The sequence below is a fragment of the Tiliqua scincoides genome, chromosome 4 (genome assembly GCF_035046505.1).
Source record: "Tiliqua scincoides isolate rTilSci1 chromosome 4, rTilSci1.hap2, whole genome shotgun sequence".
NCBI lineage: Eukaryota > Metazoa > Chordata > Lepidosauria > Squamata > Scincidae > Tiliqua > Tiliqua scincoides.
The window spans coordinates 65,603,449-65,619,513 of record NC_089824.1 but is presented as its reverse complement, the minus strand read 5'-3'; the positions used below and the strand labels follow the sequence as shown (position 1 = coordinate 65,619,513).

The 16,065-nt window shown below is 42.2% G+C and overlaps 1 protein-coding gene across 1 annotated transcript in view; it reads left to right on the top strand.

Moving 5' to 3' along the window:
• RTTN (rotatin) overlaps positions 1 to 16,065 on the top strand; it is a 108,542-nt gene that overhangs the window by 46,983 nt on the left and 45,494 nt on the right. The window contains exons 25-30 of the mRNA XM_066623576.1: positions 1,245 to 1,399; positions 2,855 to 3,074; positions 7,481 to 7,609; positions 9,014 to 9,121; positions 13,021 to 13,179; positions 13,766 to 13,837. Of these exons, the coding sequence (XP_066479673.1) occupies positions 1,245 to 1,399; positions 2,855 to 3,074; positions 7,481 to 7,609; positions 9,014 to 9,121; positions 13,021 to 13,179; positions 13,766 to 13,837 (843 nt within the window). The remainder of the gene's footprint in view (positions 1 to 1,244; positions 1,400 to 2,854; positions 3,075 to 7,480; positions 7,610 to 9,013; positions 9,122 to 13,020; positions 13,180 to 13,765; positions 13,838 to 16,065) is intronic.

Sequence of the window (16,065 nt, the reverse complement as noted above, 5' to 3'; positions counted from 1 at the left end):
TTCTTTTGCTCTGCTGTATTTAGTTCTTTGTACTGCCGGGAAGGGGGTGTCTTGCTATTCACCATCAGGGATAGGGAGAGAAGCATCCCTATTTTTGAATATGTCTTTATGCTGAAATGCCTAATATTGATAGTTCATCAAGCATCTATTTTCAGTCTTTGCTGAACAGGTTAGGTTGAGCCCAACACCAATGACTTTATTTTTTCACACATGTATTATATGACATTGTGAAAATCTTCTTCAGCCAACCTCATCTTAATCCCAGGCATTCATACAGATGCAATTGACTGAACGCTTGAGCTTACATTTGGAGGTGATGATATGCAATGCCTTTGAAAATAGCTGTCACTGTGATAGCATCAGTGATAGCTTTACCTAGCCTGTGTTGCAAATATTCTTTGGAAAGGAATGCTTGATGGATATCTCAGCTTTGAGTAGCCTTTTTCCTGGACAGGTTTACTTATGGGTAATCATATTGACCCCATTGGGACTTGAATACTTCATCTAGCCTCTGTGAGCTTTTGCATGGTTTGCAAGCTTAGTATACACTTAGTCCCCAAAATAAATATATTCCAGAATTTGTCCAAAAGTCGGAATGTATATAGGTCGAAACATACGACTATTGTCAGCCCAGCACTTTTGCATTTATGCAAAAGCACCATAACGGATGGATTGCACCTGCATGAAGGGCCAACTCAGCTGTCCGTAACTAAGATGTCTGTAACTTGTGGACGCAGTGTACAACAATATGCAGCTGAGAGGCTAGAAGTCAAATAGTTTTGCTGTAAACTCTGGTGCTATCCATAGGTGTGTTTTAAATTTTTTTTTCATTTTTTCCAAGGAAAAAGTGCAGAAAGCAGTGTTGTGTGTTTATTCTAAGTGCACATTTTTATAAATTATAGTAGCTTTAAAAATTTAATAACTTTCACTATGTAGGTGGTGTAGCATCAGCAGATGCAGCCACAGTCATTACACAGTCTATTAGGTGTTAGAAAATGGTGTTTTTTCACAAATTTTGGGTTTTTTGTTTTTAAAAAAAATGAGAAGTGCAGAAAGCAGTGTTATGCGTTTTTATTTCATTATCACTGAAAAGTTGCACATCTAGCTATTGATCATCAATGAACCTTTTACAGTTTGTAGAGATTCTAATATGTGGAAGTGGCAATATGTTGAAATCTCCAGCCTCACAGTAATAAAGTATAAACGGTTCTGTTCTGATGATATTTCACTGATCTTCCATGCAGAGTCCAAAGTCTCTACTAGATCTTGTGGTTCAACCAGAATCTCAGTTACATGATGAAATGGATGACTTAAAGACTGCTGTCAGACAACAACTGCAAAAAGAATTGATTGCTTTCTTTAATACCCTTCTGCTCAGCTTCATGTCAGTTACTGACAGGTACAGCATCAAAGTGTTGTCTTTTTAAAAATCAACTTGTAGTAATGCAACAATTTGAGTTTTAAAATACTATTGGTAAATATTTGGGCAGACTAGAAAAAGTAAAGCATTTATCATGCTGCATGGTAGGCAGTTTTCAACAGAGGTTTGACTTGCTTGTCCAGAATTTGGGAACCGTAAGTTTTTATTTTGCTGTCAAAATTACAAGCCTTTGTTGTGTAGAAAAGTTTGTAACGCATGGGCAGAAAGCAGAAAATGAGGTTTCTGTTGATAAGGAATCTCTGTGCAGAACACACAATCTCATTTAGAGCGCAATCCTCACCCCATATAACAGTATTTTCTAGCACTAGCATAGCAGTGCCAATGGGACGTGTGCTGCATCCTGCAGTTGGGTGTCACTCACGGAGGCCTCCTCAAAGTAATGGAATGTTTGTTCCTTACCTCAGAGCTGCATTGCCCTTAAGTCAGTGCTGGAAAGGACTGACATAAGGGGTTAGGATTGCACCCTTAGTCATTTCAAGTATCTTTGGCTACAGTCCTAAACACACTTACCTGGAAGTGAGTTGCACTGATTTGAAAAGTAAGAGCAGTCTTACTTCTGAGTATCACGCATAGAATTGCACTGTTAATCTGAATTGATGCCTTTCAGCATTTTAACCTTGAGGAATCTCTTTCCACCTTGACTTATCTACCACAGAACCCCTGTACACCTCCCAAAATACGTGTATATGGCAGAAATTTCCAGAGCATTCCAGAGTGCACATTCAGTTCAGATGGTGGGGCCTTCTTGTAGGGCAACTCAAATTGTCTGTGCCCTAGAATATACTGAAATAGCTAATCGCACTGAGGAATCCCTAAACTCATTATTTCAACCAACCAATATGGTTGTGGTGAAATGCATACTTTAAGGATTGTTGAAGAACATTTTCCTGGCTTCATGGAAGATTAAATAATGGAATCCATGCCCACCACTCTGGGAAATGCAAAATCTAGAACTCTCTGTTTGTGACAAACTTTTCTCAATCAGGGCTAGAACTCATTTAGTCCAGCTTCTGTATCTCACAACAGCCTGCCAGATGCCTCAGGGAGCACATAGATAACAAGGTACTTGCAATGAAAAGTTAACATGCATCCCACCCTCTCTTGTCGCCCATTTAAAAACATTGAACTGGTTACCTTATTGTCTGCAAATCAGTATCTTAATATATTAATTTCACACGGTCTTGGATATTTGGACATTTGTGGAGAAGATCGGGATGGATTCCTGTTGAATGTTCTTTTATTACATTCTTCCATTTCTGTGATGTCTACAATGGTGTTGTAGTTGCCACTGTGCCATAACTCCCAGTCTAACTCCCGTGAACTATAGGTGAAAATAAGTGGTAACTATCCTGTGAATGAAGCAATTTCTTTTAAAATAATTCTTGAACCATCAATTTTTTGTCTTTGCCACAGGAAAGATCTAGAACTCACTGGCTATTTCCGAACAGAGCTAGCCTTGAAACTTCTGCAGTATTTACGTGTAACGGACGCCCCTCACTTCTATGGATTGCCCTCTTTGGAAAGAACGTTAAGAGGAATGGTTCATGTCACTGCACTCCCAGGCTGGAGTTCATTCTCTGTTAAAATGGAACCATTCACAATTTGTAAGAAATATTTAGCAGGGCTCCTTGAGGTAAGTGACTTAGGAGCATTGGTTGTAGTGAAAAGTCAAACACTACCCACAGTGCTGGTATTAGATCTACAACTTGCTCTAGATTGGGTAACATTTCCTCTGAAAGAGCAGTTTCACAACCTGGGAGTCCTCCTGGATCCATAGTTGTCCCAATAGGACCAGGTGGCATCTGTGGCTGGGGCACTTTCTCCCAGCTGTGGTTGGTGCATCAGCTGAAACCATAGTTGGATCTGGCTACGGTGATCCACACCCTGGTGACTTCTTGCTTAGATCATTGTAATGCACCCTGTATGGGGCTACCCTTGAAGACCGTTCAGAAGTTAGTGCAGAATTTGGTGGATGGTCACTGAGCTCAGCAGGTTGATTCTTCCATACCCTTGCTCTGATGGCTACACTGTCTGTCCATTCCATTCCAAGCTCAATTCAAGGTTTTGGTGATGACCTTTAAAGATCTAAACGGCATAGGTTCAGAATTCCTTCCAAGATAGGTCCAGGAAGGACTGCCTTCTTGTGTATAATCCTGCATGTCCCCTATGAGCTTCAGACAAGGCCCTGGTCAGGCTACCATTGGAAGCTAAGGGGATGGCAGCAAGATGCAGGGCCCTTTCAGTGTGGCACCATGTCTTGAACCAACTGCCGGAAAGTCTGTGTGTTCCCCCCCCCCCCACTTTGCATGGTTTCCAGTGGAAGGTATAAAAACACATGTATTCCTCTTAGCATTTGAGGAAGGAAGGAACTGTTAGGGACTCCTTTTTTAAATTAAAAGCCACTGGCATTTGCTATTTTTTATGCTTTTATGTTGTTGCTGTTTTTTAATTGCATCTGTATCGTTTTAATTACTTTTAGTGTTTTGTTTTTTTAAATGCTGTATTTTATTACATTTTGATTATATTTTATGTTGTGAACCACTTCAAGCAATGGAGAAGTGGCACAAATATCTTTAAATAGTTTCACCCCATCCCATGTGAAAATAAGGTCTAGATATAGGATGGGCTGTAGGCAAACAAAGTTTTGGAACTTGGAGGACAGAGATGAGGAGGCACAGATTACTAGCAAAAAGATGAAGTGCATTGGGTACCCTGGAAGCTGACCACTTTACAGAGCCTTGACTTTTCAGAGACAATGTTATCTTTTATCTGGAGAGCTCAGAATTCAGTAAAGCTCTTGCATTGTAATCCAAAGGAGACAGATGAAGCTATGGGCAGGAACTGCACTTTGCAGATTTAATTTCCTCTGATGTTTGCTGCAGCAGTTCAGATCATCCTAAAATACTTTTAAAGCTAGATGGATATTTGCAGTAGAAAAAACTTCCAGCAGTGGGTATTTCCAACTACGTGGTCTTTTTGGATTGTAACAAGAGTCTTTTGGGTACCACTCCACTTTGAGTTTTATTATTATGTAGTGACTGTTTTTACAGTGTAAATATTGCCATCATCTGTAATACTTTAACATCAAACTGAAGGGTCACCCAATTTGGTTACCAAACAGACAAATGTTTTAGTTCCATCCTATTTTAAATTACTATAATCAGCTGCTTGCAGGCCTTTCAAGTATTCAGCCAGAATATCTATGCTGCGTCCAGGAACTTTTAGTTTTAAAATGTGGCATAGAAGAGGCATAGAAATCCGGTTGTTGGTTTCAGACAAATGGATCACTTGAACAGTCAAACCTCTCTAAAATAATTCTGTTGTCAGGAGAAAGTGACAGTATTTTTTTCAGAAGAGACATTTTAAAACCAAAAGTTCCCAAAGAATATTCTCTTCTGTATGTCAAAGGAAGTGATGTAGGACCTTATTTACCCTTAAAACTCTCTGCCATTATGACAGATTGTATCAAGAACACTCACATTTTATGTTAAAGTATTAAGGGTGATGGCAATATTTACACCATAAAAAACAGACAAATGTTTTAGTTCCATCCTATTTTAAATTCTGAAGTGGTATTAAACAGTTGGAGCCATTTGATTGAGGTTTGCTTCAACCTCCAATTGATTCCCAAGTGATGGATATTGTACATTAAAAAAAGAAAAGACGCAAGGTGACACAAGTAGTGTTTTTCAAGATGAATCGTACTAAGGGCCAACCTAGGCATGAAATTGCTTCCCTTCCTTGTGCTGGTATCCAGACTGTAAGCCCCTTGGGAATAGGGACCAGACTCTTTACTTTTTTTTTTAAGAGTCATGTACATTGATGGGTCTGTGTGACATGGTTTTACGTGTACTTCTTCAGATTTGTTTTCTGAAAAGTAATCTTGGAGGCTGCAATTGGCTGCAGAAGCAGCATGTCAGAAGAAAGGCTGCTTGACTCCTTCCCTTCTGCCAAGAGGGTACTTTCTTCTTTGTGGGGGGAAAGGTATGGGTTCCCATGTCTCTTCTCCCTCACAGGAAGAAAAGCAGCTTGCAGAAGACAGTTTTGAGCTGGAATATAGCCAGAAGGGAAAATAGCTTCTCCTTGTATAACTTGTTCTCCTCACTGGCAGACTACAGAGGCCAGTGTTAAAAAAAAATGAGAAAAGTAACCTAGAACTTACATGTGCATCTGTTTTTGGCCTCCTGTCTGCTTTGTTTGGGTTATACTGCCTAATGTGTGGACAAATGTAGGAAAAAGCTTGATAGATCTTTTTTTTTCTTTTGAGAAGCCAGCAAAGTACAGCAGTGAGACTCTTCAGGAGGAATATCATTCCTGCAGGTGTATTTCTTCGGAGAAAAAATGTTAGCACTTACACTGTGTCCTATCTGAAATTATCACTGACTAGATGATTACAGCTTTTTCTGTTCGTGTTTCAAGAAATTATCTTTCTTGTGATTCATCACCCAGAAATGACAGGAAAAATTGGCTTCTGGAAAGTATATCTGTATAAAAGTGTCTCTACAAATAAAAATTCTTCAGGCGTAAAAATTGTTGAAAATGTAGCTTACGTGGTTGAAATTGTGATGAAATAAAACCTATTTCTTCTTCTGCTTTACCCCCAAAATGATCATCAAAGTTTTTGCGAACATATTTGGCCAAAAGGCATTCTGAATCTTCTGCGTAACTTCTAATGAGAAATCTAGGCATACAGCAACTTGTAAAGTCTTCTGTCACGAAATGCATGGCGTCTCAAAAAATGTACATACATTTTATAGTGTTAAATTTATTATGCTATAAATTCACATATATACTGAATATGGTGTACAAAGAAGCAGCTGCTTAACCTGGGGCTCAGTCTTATGGGCTCTGAGCTCTAGTACTGGTGTTGGGTGTTGCAAACATGCTATAAGACACGTTTGCGACACCTAGAGAGAAGGGAGTGCCCACCCAGCGCCACTTGGCGCTCGGTCCAGCGCTGCACGGATGCCACTCAGAGCCCAGGAAGAGCTCTGGGTGGCAGCCAGTGCTTTAGCAGCAGGGGGAGGCATTCTGAGGCTGGGGAGGGCATGGCAGGGGAGGAACCAGGGTGGGAGAGGGGTGGGACCGATGGATCCTGTCCTTGTTGGGTCCCATTGCAGGGTGTGGTGCTTTCCTTGGGAGAAGGGAATGAAAGTTGCATGAAAGTCTGGCGGCCCAGGTGTTACCAGTATCCATTTTGATGCCGGTGCACCCGGTGGTGGCTCTGAATATAGAATTGGGCTGCCTGTTAGTCAATTAGTTAGTCTAAGCACTCAAAATGTTTCCCATTGGCATCTGTACTCTGCTAACATTGTTGGCTAACGAAACTTCAGGCATCTACTGTACCGATGTTGTGTGCTGGGATGATTCCACACATCTCTTCAATAGCTTCCCTTAGAAGCTTGAGTGTTGCAGGTTTCCTATAATGAAGTACACTGAAAAGGAGGTTTTCTCAGTGTTGGTCCTCATATTATAGGATTCCCAAGGCAGCTTTTCCTGCCACCATCATTACTATCATTCTGATGCTAAGCAAAGTGCAACTTTAATTTTTAAATGTTTAAAAATAAATATAAATTGGCGGTGATTTATACTGTTGGCTGGTGTGTTCATGGATTAGCTTGTTGATTTTAAGTCTGTTAGGTTCTGCTTTTATTGTTTAGTTGTTTTTTGAGGTGCATTTTTTTTTTTTGCCTCATTAAGCAGCCTTGATTAGTGTTGAGAAATTTTGCAGGCTGCCTTGTGTAAACCACATATGGAAGAATAGTGTGGTGCTGAGAGCTTGTAATCTCTGTGGTAATCAATAATTCACATCTGCAATTCAGTTTCAATATTGTATGGAAGGATGATTTGGGTGAAGCTGTTACGTCATGCTTCTAGTTGTTTGGATATAGGTTGTGTCTGTTGTCTTGTGTGCTCCCTGAGGCATTTGGTGGGCCACTGTGAGATACAGGAAGCTGAACTAGATGGGCCTGTGGCCTGATCCAGCAGGGCTCTTCTTACGTTCATGTTTTTGTTGTTTTTTTTCCAAAAACATTCCAGGTCATCTCATCCTTTTATGTTGAGTGGGGAGGAAATGCCATGTCTTTCATGGGGAAAGGTGTCACAAAGAGCACCGTACTCTGTTTGCTTCATTTGTCCCATGAAATGATGATTCAGGCCTCAAGTGAGGTAAGAGAACTCAACACTGCCCTTGTTACTAGAATGGCTTAAGTTAGAAACAATTCACTTCTTGACAGTATATCAGTTACTGATCAAATTATTGCCCCACAGCCACTCCACATTTTGATATTTGATTACGCTTTTGGCAGCTGTTTTTCTACATGCTGTGTTCCGTGATGTGTAATCCTAAATCTGAACATTACATCGCATTTAAAATTGATGTTCCTGTCAATGTTTTCTTTAATCGATGCTCATGTAAGAGAACAAAGTTATGAGGTTCTTGAGGTTATATGAAGAGCTAGTGTGAAGAATAATGGTGTTTAAACATTTCTTCAGGACAGATGTTGCTTTTATACTTAAAAGGTTAAAAAGGAATTCTCTTTTCAGATCCAGTCACCTGGTAACTTCCATTTTTATTTTTCTTGAATGCAGTGTGTGTGGCATAGCAGGATTTTTTGGCTACATTTCCTGTACATAATACTACACTATGTTGGAAGCAGGAAAGAGCATGCGACTTGGAAGTGACTTGTAGTTCTGGATCTGTTTGACAGTCTGACCTATGAATCCTTCAGGAGATAGACTCTGCATCTTAATTGGAGCCTGGAGTGAATTCTCTGAGAACATATTCCTCTCTTGGTGATCTCTCTCTCCCCCCCCCCCCAACGTGGTACTATGCTACAGGGGAAGAGAGGCGTTATTGACAACAAAAGATGAGGCTAATGGGGTTAGTGGTACTCCACTCATCAAAAAGGTTATCAGAACCTCACCCCCTGTTAAAACTCCACCGTTCAGCTCCAGAATTCTTCCCTGAAAGGGTTATATTCATGGCTGTGGTTGAGATTCTTACTCAAGTTAAACTATACCAGCCCCAACTATAGGGAACAGGGCTGGAGCAGCTGTGCTTTTCAGGCCTTTCTGACAGTGAAGCATTTTTATTTTTATTTTTTTTCCTTAGCATGGGCTGCATGAAACCTTGCAGTTAATCTTGTATCCAGCCTCATCTGATCAACATTCACTGTCATCTGGAGCTGGCCAGTTGAGCATTGATGAATTTATGCAGCCCGGGCAGATTTAAAATTTGTTGAATTAGTAGGCAGAGTTCAAATGAAAATTCTGCATTGTAAAAGATGGGAAGTTCCTGAGGAATGTGTTTTATTAACCTTCTGTCACTACAAGATTACGGTGTGTCCTGATGACCCTTGTGGCCTATTTAAGTCTGCAACCCAGTGGGGCAGAGACTGCTGTCTTATGTCTTATTTATGCTGTAACAGGGGTGGTATCCTAGAAGCTGTATTTTACAGGTGCAGAACATTCACAATTCTAAATGCTGGAAGAAAAATGTAAAATAGTTTGCTTTGTTTGAAGGCTGATATTTGGTTGAGGATTCTGTTGTTTTTTTAAATATTTGTTTAGGATTGGATATCTCTCTGGTTCTTACCATATGATAACAGCGAAGAACAAATTCAATCTCGGCAAGGTTTGGCGTGGCTAATTCCTTTATGGGTAGACAGAGATCCAGAGGTCAGTAAAATTCTACCTATAGAATATTTATTTATACTTGCAATACTGCAAATCTGTTGTTGTAGAAAACAGTCTTGTCCAGCCTTGCTGTGTTTACTATCCAACCCTTGTGATAGTAATATGAAATAAATATTTGTTAGTCAAGAAGTTCAGTGTCTGTACATTCATGATATTTAGTGCATACTTAAGTATAAATTAGAATTGGTAATAACCTGTTTATGCAAAGCTGACTTATTTATTGGCCTTGTCCATTTTGGGAAACCAGGTACAATATAGACAATTACATTTAGCACATGTCAAAACAGGGAATATGGACACCACCTAACACCACAAAAAATTTCCTCACTGGTTTTCTTTACATTTTTCTTTACTCCTAACACCATATTCCTCTTGCTTTGGTTTAAGCTGAGGAGAGGTCACTTTTAATTAGCTTTGAGGGTCTGAATAAGAGTGTCTGCTTGATCGGGCATGAGCTATATCTCACATTGGCCCAGCTAGACAAAATACAAAAGCATACCTAAAAATGCAGTTAACTAGTAGTGACCACAAATAATTCTGGGACCACTTGTCTGAACACCTGTACAAAATGAGAGGCCAATTGAGAGCCAGATGAAGAGTACAGAGCTGCTGCCCAAATGATGTCATTGCTTAGTTCCAGCCAATGGAACCCAAGCAGAGGTGCAGTCATGTAGGAAACCCTAGCTGCTGCCAGTCACTGGCAGTCACTGGCAAGGGGGAGTGGGTGGGAGAGAGGAGGGTTGGCCAAGTGGTACCAGCCCTTCAAAGAGTTCAGACTAGAGCAGGATGCTGTGGAGAAAGACAGAAGGAAAAGCAAGAAAGTTTGATATGGAGACAAAGGTGGATACAGAAGCAAGAGTGAAGAAGGAGGCAGGGAGAGAGCCCAGAGAGGAACAGAGGCAGAAGCAAAAGATAAGCCAGAAGACAGATCAAGAGAGGGTAGGTAGATAATGCGATGTGGGAGGGTCGAGAAGAGATGAGACCTAATATGGACTGGAGGGTGGGTTGGGGGCCCTGAACGTTGACCTCCCCTTTCAGCAGGTATGGCACTGGCCAGAGCCATGGGCTAGATGCTATAATTTCCCTCCTATACAGGGTGCATGCATGAAGCTGACCACTTTACCATCCCCCATCCCCGTGTGAGGATCCTGCTTTGCAGTATCAAATCGCCTCCTTCACTGTTGATTGGCATCACTGTCGGCATCACCTGGCAGGACAAAGTTCCAAACAACACAGTCCTGGAACGTGCTGGAATCCCTAGCATGTATTCACTGCTGAAACAGAGACGCCTGCGTTGGCTCGGTCATGTTGTGAGAATGGATGATGGCCGGATCCCAAAGGATCTCCTCTATGGAGAACTCGTGCAAGGAAAGCGCCCTATAGGTAGACCACAGCTGCGATACAAGGACATCTGCAAGAGGGATCTGAAGGCCTTAGGAGTGGACCTCAACAAGTGGGAAACCCTGGCCTCTGAGCGGCCCGCTTGGAGGCAGACTGTGCAGCATGGCCTTTCCCAGTTTGAAGAGACACTTGGCCAACAGTCTGAGGCAAAGAGGCAAAGAAGGAAGGCCCATAGCCAGGGAGACAGACCAGGGACAGACTGCACTTGCTCCCGGTGTGGAAGGGATTGTCACTCCCGGATTGGCCTTTTCAGCCACACTAGACGGTGTTCCAGAACAACCATCCAGAGCGTGATACCATAGTCTTTCGAGACTGAAGGTTGCCAACAGGAGGACTGTTGATTGGGCGAGTCTTCCAGTAACCCCATGGGCCTTTCCCAAGAGTAGGCTGCCAGGATTCCTTATATGCAGGCAATTGCCCGAGAAGACGGGCTGCACATCCAAGAGTGAAGGAACCTATAGGGCTACTTGGATATCCCATGCTTATGATGTGTGATCTCCCTTCCCTTTTTCTCTTAACTGGGACTTAATAGAAAAGACAATCACATTCTCCTCTACCTTGTCGCCTTCAGTATAAATGGGGGATGTTTCTTTGACACTGTGTTACTCCTGTGGGAGAATGCCACCATGGTCATATCTTCCTTTCCTCAATTGTTTATAAAACACACACCCCCATTCCTCTGGAAGGGTCTTTCACTGTGTGCGGAAAGATAAATGTAGATGGTGCTCCATCTGTTAATTGAGCTAAAATTAAAAGGAGAGGTCCATGCCTTAACTTCTGCTTGAGTACATTCTGCACCTTGTCTAGCAGATATAATAATACAGATATCCTATACAGATAGTGTCAAGTGGGTGAACTTGTTTCTCAGCAGCAGTAAGAAAAGCTTCAGTAGGAAAGTGACATCAAGACACTCAAAAACCAGTTGGACATTAAACTGTATTGGCCCAGGCCAAGTTTTAAAAATGCCAATGGGAAATGAATTACTAAATACACTGTTGAATTAAGTGCAGCATGTTCACCAGCTGTAGTTTGGCATGTGTGGTTATTCATGAAAATGTTGTGCAAACGTGTTAATTACATACTGCTGACAGTTAAATTGTATAAATTTGCTCTAGCTTTCTGGCTCATAATGTTTTTCTGATGTGGCCCTTGGTGCTGAACAAATTGCGTGCCACTGAAGTAGAACAACAATGGGTAGCAGAGGCTAAAGGCTACACAGTTTGGTTCCTGAAAATATTTGTCCTCTTGGGAAGCTGAGCATGGGAGAGAAAGGAGACAAGCAGCAAATAGCCATTATAATTGCAAACGAAGTTTTTCTTTGTTCAGGAAGAGGAAACATAGAGGTAGCTGTGGATCAAAATAATCTATTCAGCAGTATTTTGCCTGCTGAAGTGGCAGTCAGGAGAATGGCCTACTGTATCAGGCCATTGCAAGGATGAATCTGAGAAGTATGAACCACAGAACAAAGCCCCTTTCACCTTTTCTGCTTTACATTACCTGTTGCTGGAAAAAAGAATCTTATTTCGTTGTAGCACAATCCTGCCCTTTCTAGTGGCTGTCAGTGCCATTGTTTTCTATTAGGACTTTGTTCATTTGTCCAAACATGGAAAAGGCCTGCCATATGCAGGAATGCTCAGTTGCTTAGCCCCTGAGAAATAGGAAAAAAGACCCTTGTGGTTATGTGTATCTGCAGTGCTTTTCCATCAGTTCTACCCTCTTCTCCCCCCAAAAAATCTTAAATGAAACGGGTATTGATTTGGTAAAGCACCTGAGAGGTTGTTTGAGTAGTTCTGCTCTTTTAATTGTCTCTGTAAGGGGGTGTATGGTTCCACTTGACATCATTACAGAAAACAATAATTGGGTGTTGTGCTAGAACAAGTTCCTTAAATGCAACTGGGCAGAAGCAACTCCAAAAAAATAGTTTCTACATAGGAAGGTGCTCTTTCCTTCTGTCTTGATGTCCCAAGGCAAGGACCGGTGTGGCTTGCCCTAAACAAGATAATTGATTGGACTGGGGAACATTTTTATACCTTAACTCTGTGTGTGTGTGTGTGTGTGTGTGTGTGTGTGTGTGTGTGTGTGTGTGTGTGTGTGAAGACAGATGGAAACATTAATTCTTATTGGTTCATTTATGTCCTGAGTTGAATGGCTTTGTACTAATTTTACATGAGCTATTTATTATTGTATGGGTCGGTAATTATTTTGCATTGTTAAAAGCGGATACTCTTCCTCAAGAATTTTATGTCTGAACGTCTCCATAAGTTAGATCTACATGAAAATATCTACAGGCAAAATATTTAAAACCATATTATTGACCATACTAATTTTTATTATATAATTTAGTATTATTGTTATATTAGTAATAATTACTAAAATTATTTATTTTTCAAGGCACCTTAAATGGTGGAAAATGTTCTGTAAAGTTCAACAAGTAGTCTATAGAATTTTAATAAGTATTTATATTTGATAACTTTTACCAGGTAAAGTTCACTTCGCTGGCAATAGGATCTGCACTGACTTCACTTGAAGCTGGTTGTTTTGCTTTAGCTGAAAGCTGCCAGAATATTTCAGGAGGCTTGTGGGGAACGGTGATTAACATCCTTTTGGACCAGTCTGAGTGCAGCATGGTCCGAAGAGAGGTATGTATACAATATTCGTATGTAAAACTCACACAAACACAAACTTCTGAGAGGCCTCTGGAAGGCTGAAAATCGACACTCTGGTTGCATTCGAACCACGCAGGGCAAATGCAAAAGTTTGGGACCACAGTGAGGTAGAACTGTGTGCCAAATCAGCGGATATGCAGGCACAACCTATATGTCACAAGGCTGCAATTTGAAGAGTTCTGAAGTCTCAGCAGTTTAAACAACCTGCTACTAAAAATACGTTCCATTTATGGCATCTGTCTATTATCAATGTAATGGATATTTTAGCTGCTATGTTTCTGTTCTGAGAAATAGAACATTTTTTCCTTAAAATGAAGTGGCTGGGGTTTTTTTGCCTCAGCTTTGCTATACACTCCAACTTCTTTCTTTTCTTTTTTTCTTTTTAATAATAGTCTACCAAGTAGTCAAACTGCTGATGGTTTTTAGGACCTGAAAATAGGATAACATTAGCATGACTGTATTGATTTGTGCTGATAATGATTTAGTGTACATTTGAAGCTGGTTTTGATTATGAACTGCAGCCAGGTGGCACTGTTGATGCTTTGATTTCTCTTTGTAGGCTGCATTTATTCTTCAGAATCTTTTGGTGATACCGCTGCCCACTGAAGAAGTTAAAGACCCCATCTGGAAGGTAACTAGTTGACAAGTTTGCCACAATTCATCAACGTGATTGTGTTTTCCAACACAAAGGGAAGTGAGGACACAAACTGTTTTGAATTTGTTTTAGATGTGAAAGAAATGCAAACTATATGCTCTTTTCAAAATTTATTTTATTTATTTTAGAGATTATATCCCTCCTTTCTATCCAATGAAGGATACTCAAGGCGGCTCACAATTAAAAATATATTAAAAACATACATATACATATATAAAAGACATTAAAAACAGTAAAACATAATAAAAACCTGGATTCCAAATTAAAATACATTCAAAAAGCACCATGCCCCCTGGTATCAGCATAAAAGGCCTTCCTAAATAAAAAGGTCTTAAGCCCCTGCTGAAAGGACTCTAAAGAGGGAGCTGGTCTCAATTCCAGGGGGAGGGAGTTCCACAGTTGGTGAGCCACCACCGAGAAGGCCCTCTTTCTTGGTGCCATCCCCCTTGCCTCCGCTAATGGTGGCACAGTTGGAAAGGCCCCCTCTGATGACCTGAGAGGACTGTTGAATTGTATGGAAGGAGGCGATCCTTCAAATACCCTGGACCCGAGCCATATAGGGCTTTAAAAGTCAAAACTAGCACTCTGAATTCAGCCTGGAAATGAACTGGCAGCCAGTGTAGCCGCCGAAGCAGTGGCCCGACCGAGTCGAACCAACGAGCCCCAATAACCACATGGGCCACTGTGTTCTGCACTAGCTGCAGTTTCCGGACCGTCTTCAGAAGCAGCCCCACATAGAGCGCATTGCAGTAATCTAATCTGGATGTCACTAGGGCATGGGTCACCGTGGCCATGTGTGAGCAACCCAGGTATGGTCTCAGCTGGCGAATCAGCCAAAGCTGAGCAAAGGTTGCCCTGGCTACGGCCACTACCTGGGAATCCAGGAGCAGCTGCAGATCCAGGATCACCCCCAAGCTGCGGACCTGCTCCTTCAGAGCTAGTACAACCCCATTCAGAGCAGGACAATAGTCCAATACCTGAGTCTTAGACTTCTGGACCAGGAGAACCTCTGTCTTATCAGGATTTAATTTCAGCTTGTATGTCCACATCCAGCTCCCAACAGCCCCCAGACAGCAGTCCAGGACTTTGACTACCTCCTTGGAATCAGGAGGAAAGGAGATGGAGTAGACCACGAACCACACGGAAGACCTCAACCAGACGATTTTCTACAGACATAGTGGTGGTGGTGAAGTAAGATCTTTTTGCTGCCGCCACAGAGTAGGCTCTAAGATGAGCTTTAGATGCGGTCAGACTCGGCACAAGTCTTCTGCCACCGTCACTCTAGATGTCTGCCCCACTGCTTCATCGTTTACAGTTCCCCAGAGAACCAAGGAGCTGCTCTTACTCCGTGGTTGGACAGAGATAGTTCAGGAGCGATCTCATCCAGGGCCCTGGTCATCTCCCCATTCCAGAGATCAACCAGGGCGCCAGGTGAGTCGCCAGCTCTGGCAACAGGAAAGTCCCCCAGAGCCCTCAGGAATCCATCCAAAACCATCAGCCTCCAGGGACAGACCATATAATACAGCTCCCCGCTGCTGTTGAGGCAAGAAACTGCAATAAGCCTAAATCCCACCAGGAAATCATCTGTCCATGACAAAGGAATGATCTTAATCTCCTCCACACCCAGATCGCCATCAACCTGCCCAACAGTAAACACCAGGTCCAACAGGTGCCCTACATCATGTATCAGAGCAGATATTCTCCGAGACAGACCCATGGTTGCCATGGCAGCCATGAAGTCCTGAGCTGCAACTGTTCTGGGGGCCTCGGCGTGGGCGTTGAAGTCCCCCAGCACTAATAGGTGAGGGCGCTCCAGCACCACCTTTGAGATCATCTCAGGCAGGGAGACTGTGTTGGGCAGCATGGCGGGCGGTACACCAACAGAATCCCTATTCTGTCTCGCCCCTCCAACCTGAAAGAAAGGCACTCAAACTCCGTGGTCTGCTGGACAGGGTACCTGGTAAGATGGATGGTATCTCAATAGACAATCGCAGCCCCACCTCCCCGCCCCTGTTGTCTTGGCTACTGCAGTACCCGGAAACCTGGGGGCAAATCTGGGATAGGCCTACGCCTCCCATCTCATCCAGCCAGGTCTCCATAATACATACCAGGTCAGCACCCTCACCCAGGATTAAGTCCTGGACAAGGCAGTCCTTGTTATTCACTAACCTGGCATTTAAAGCAGCAGTTTCAGACTCAGGGGA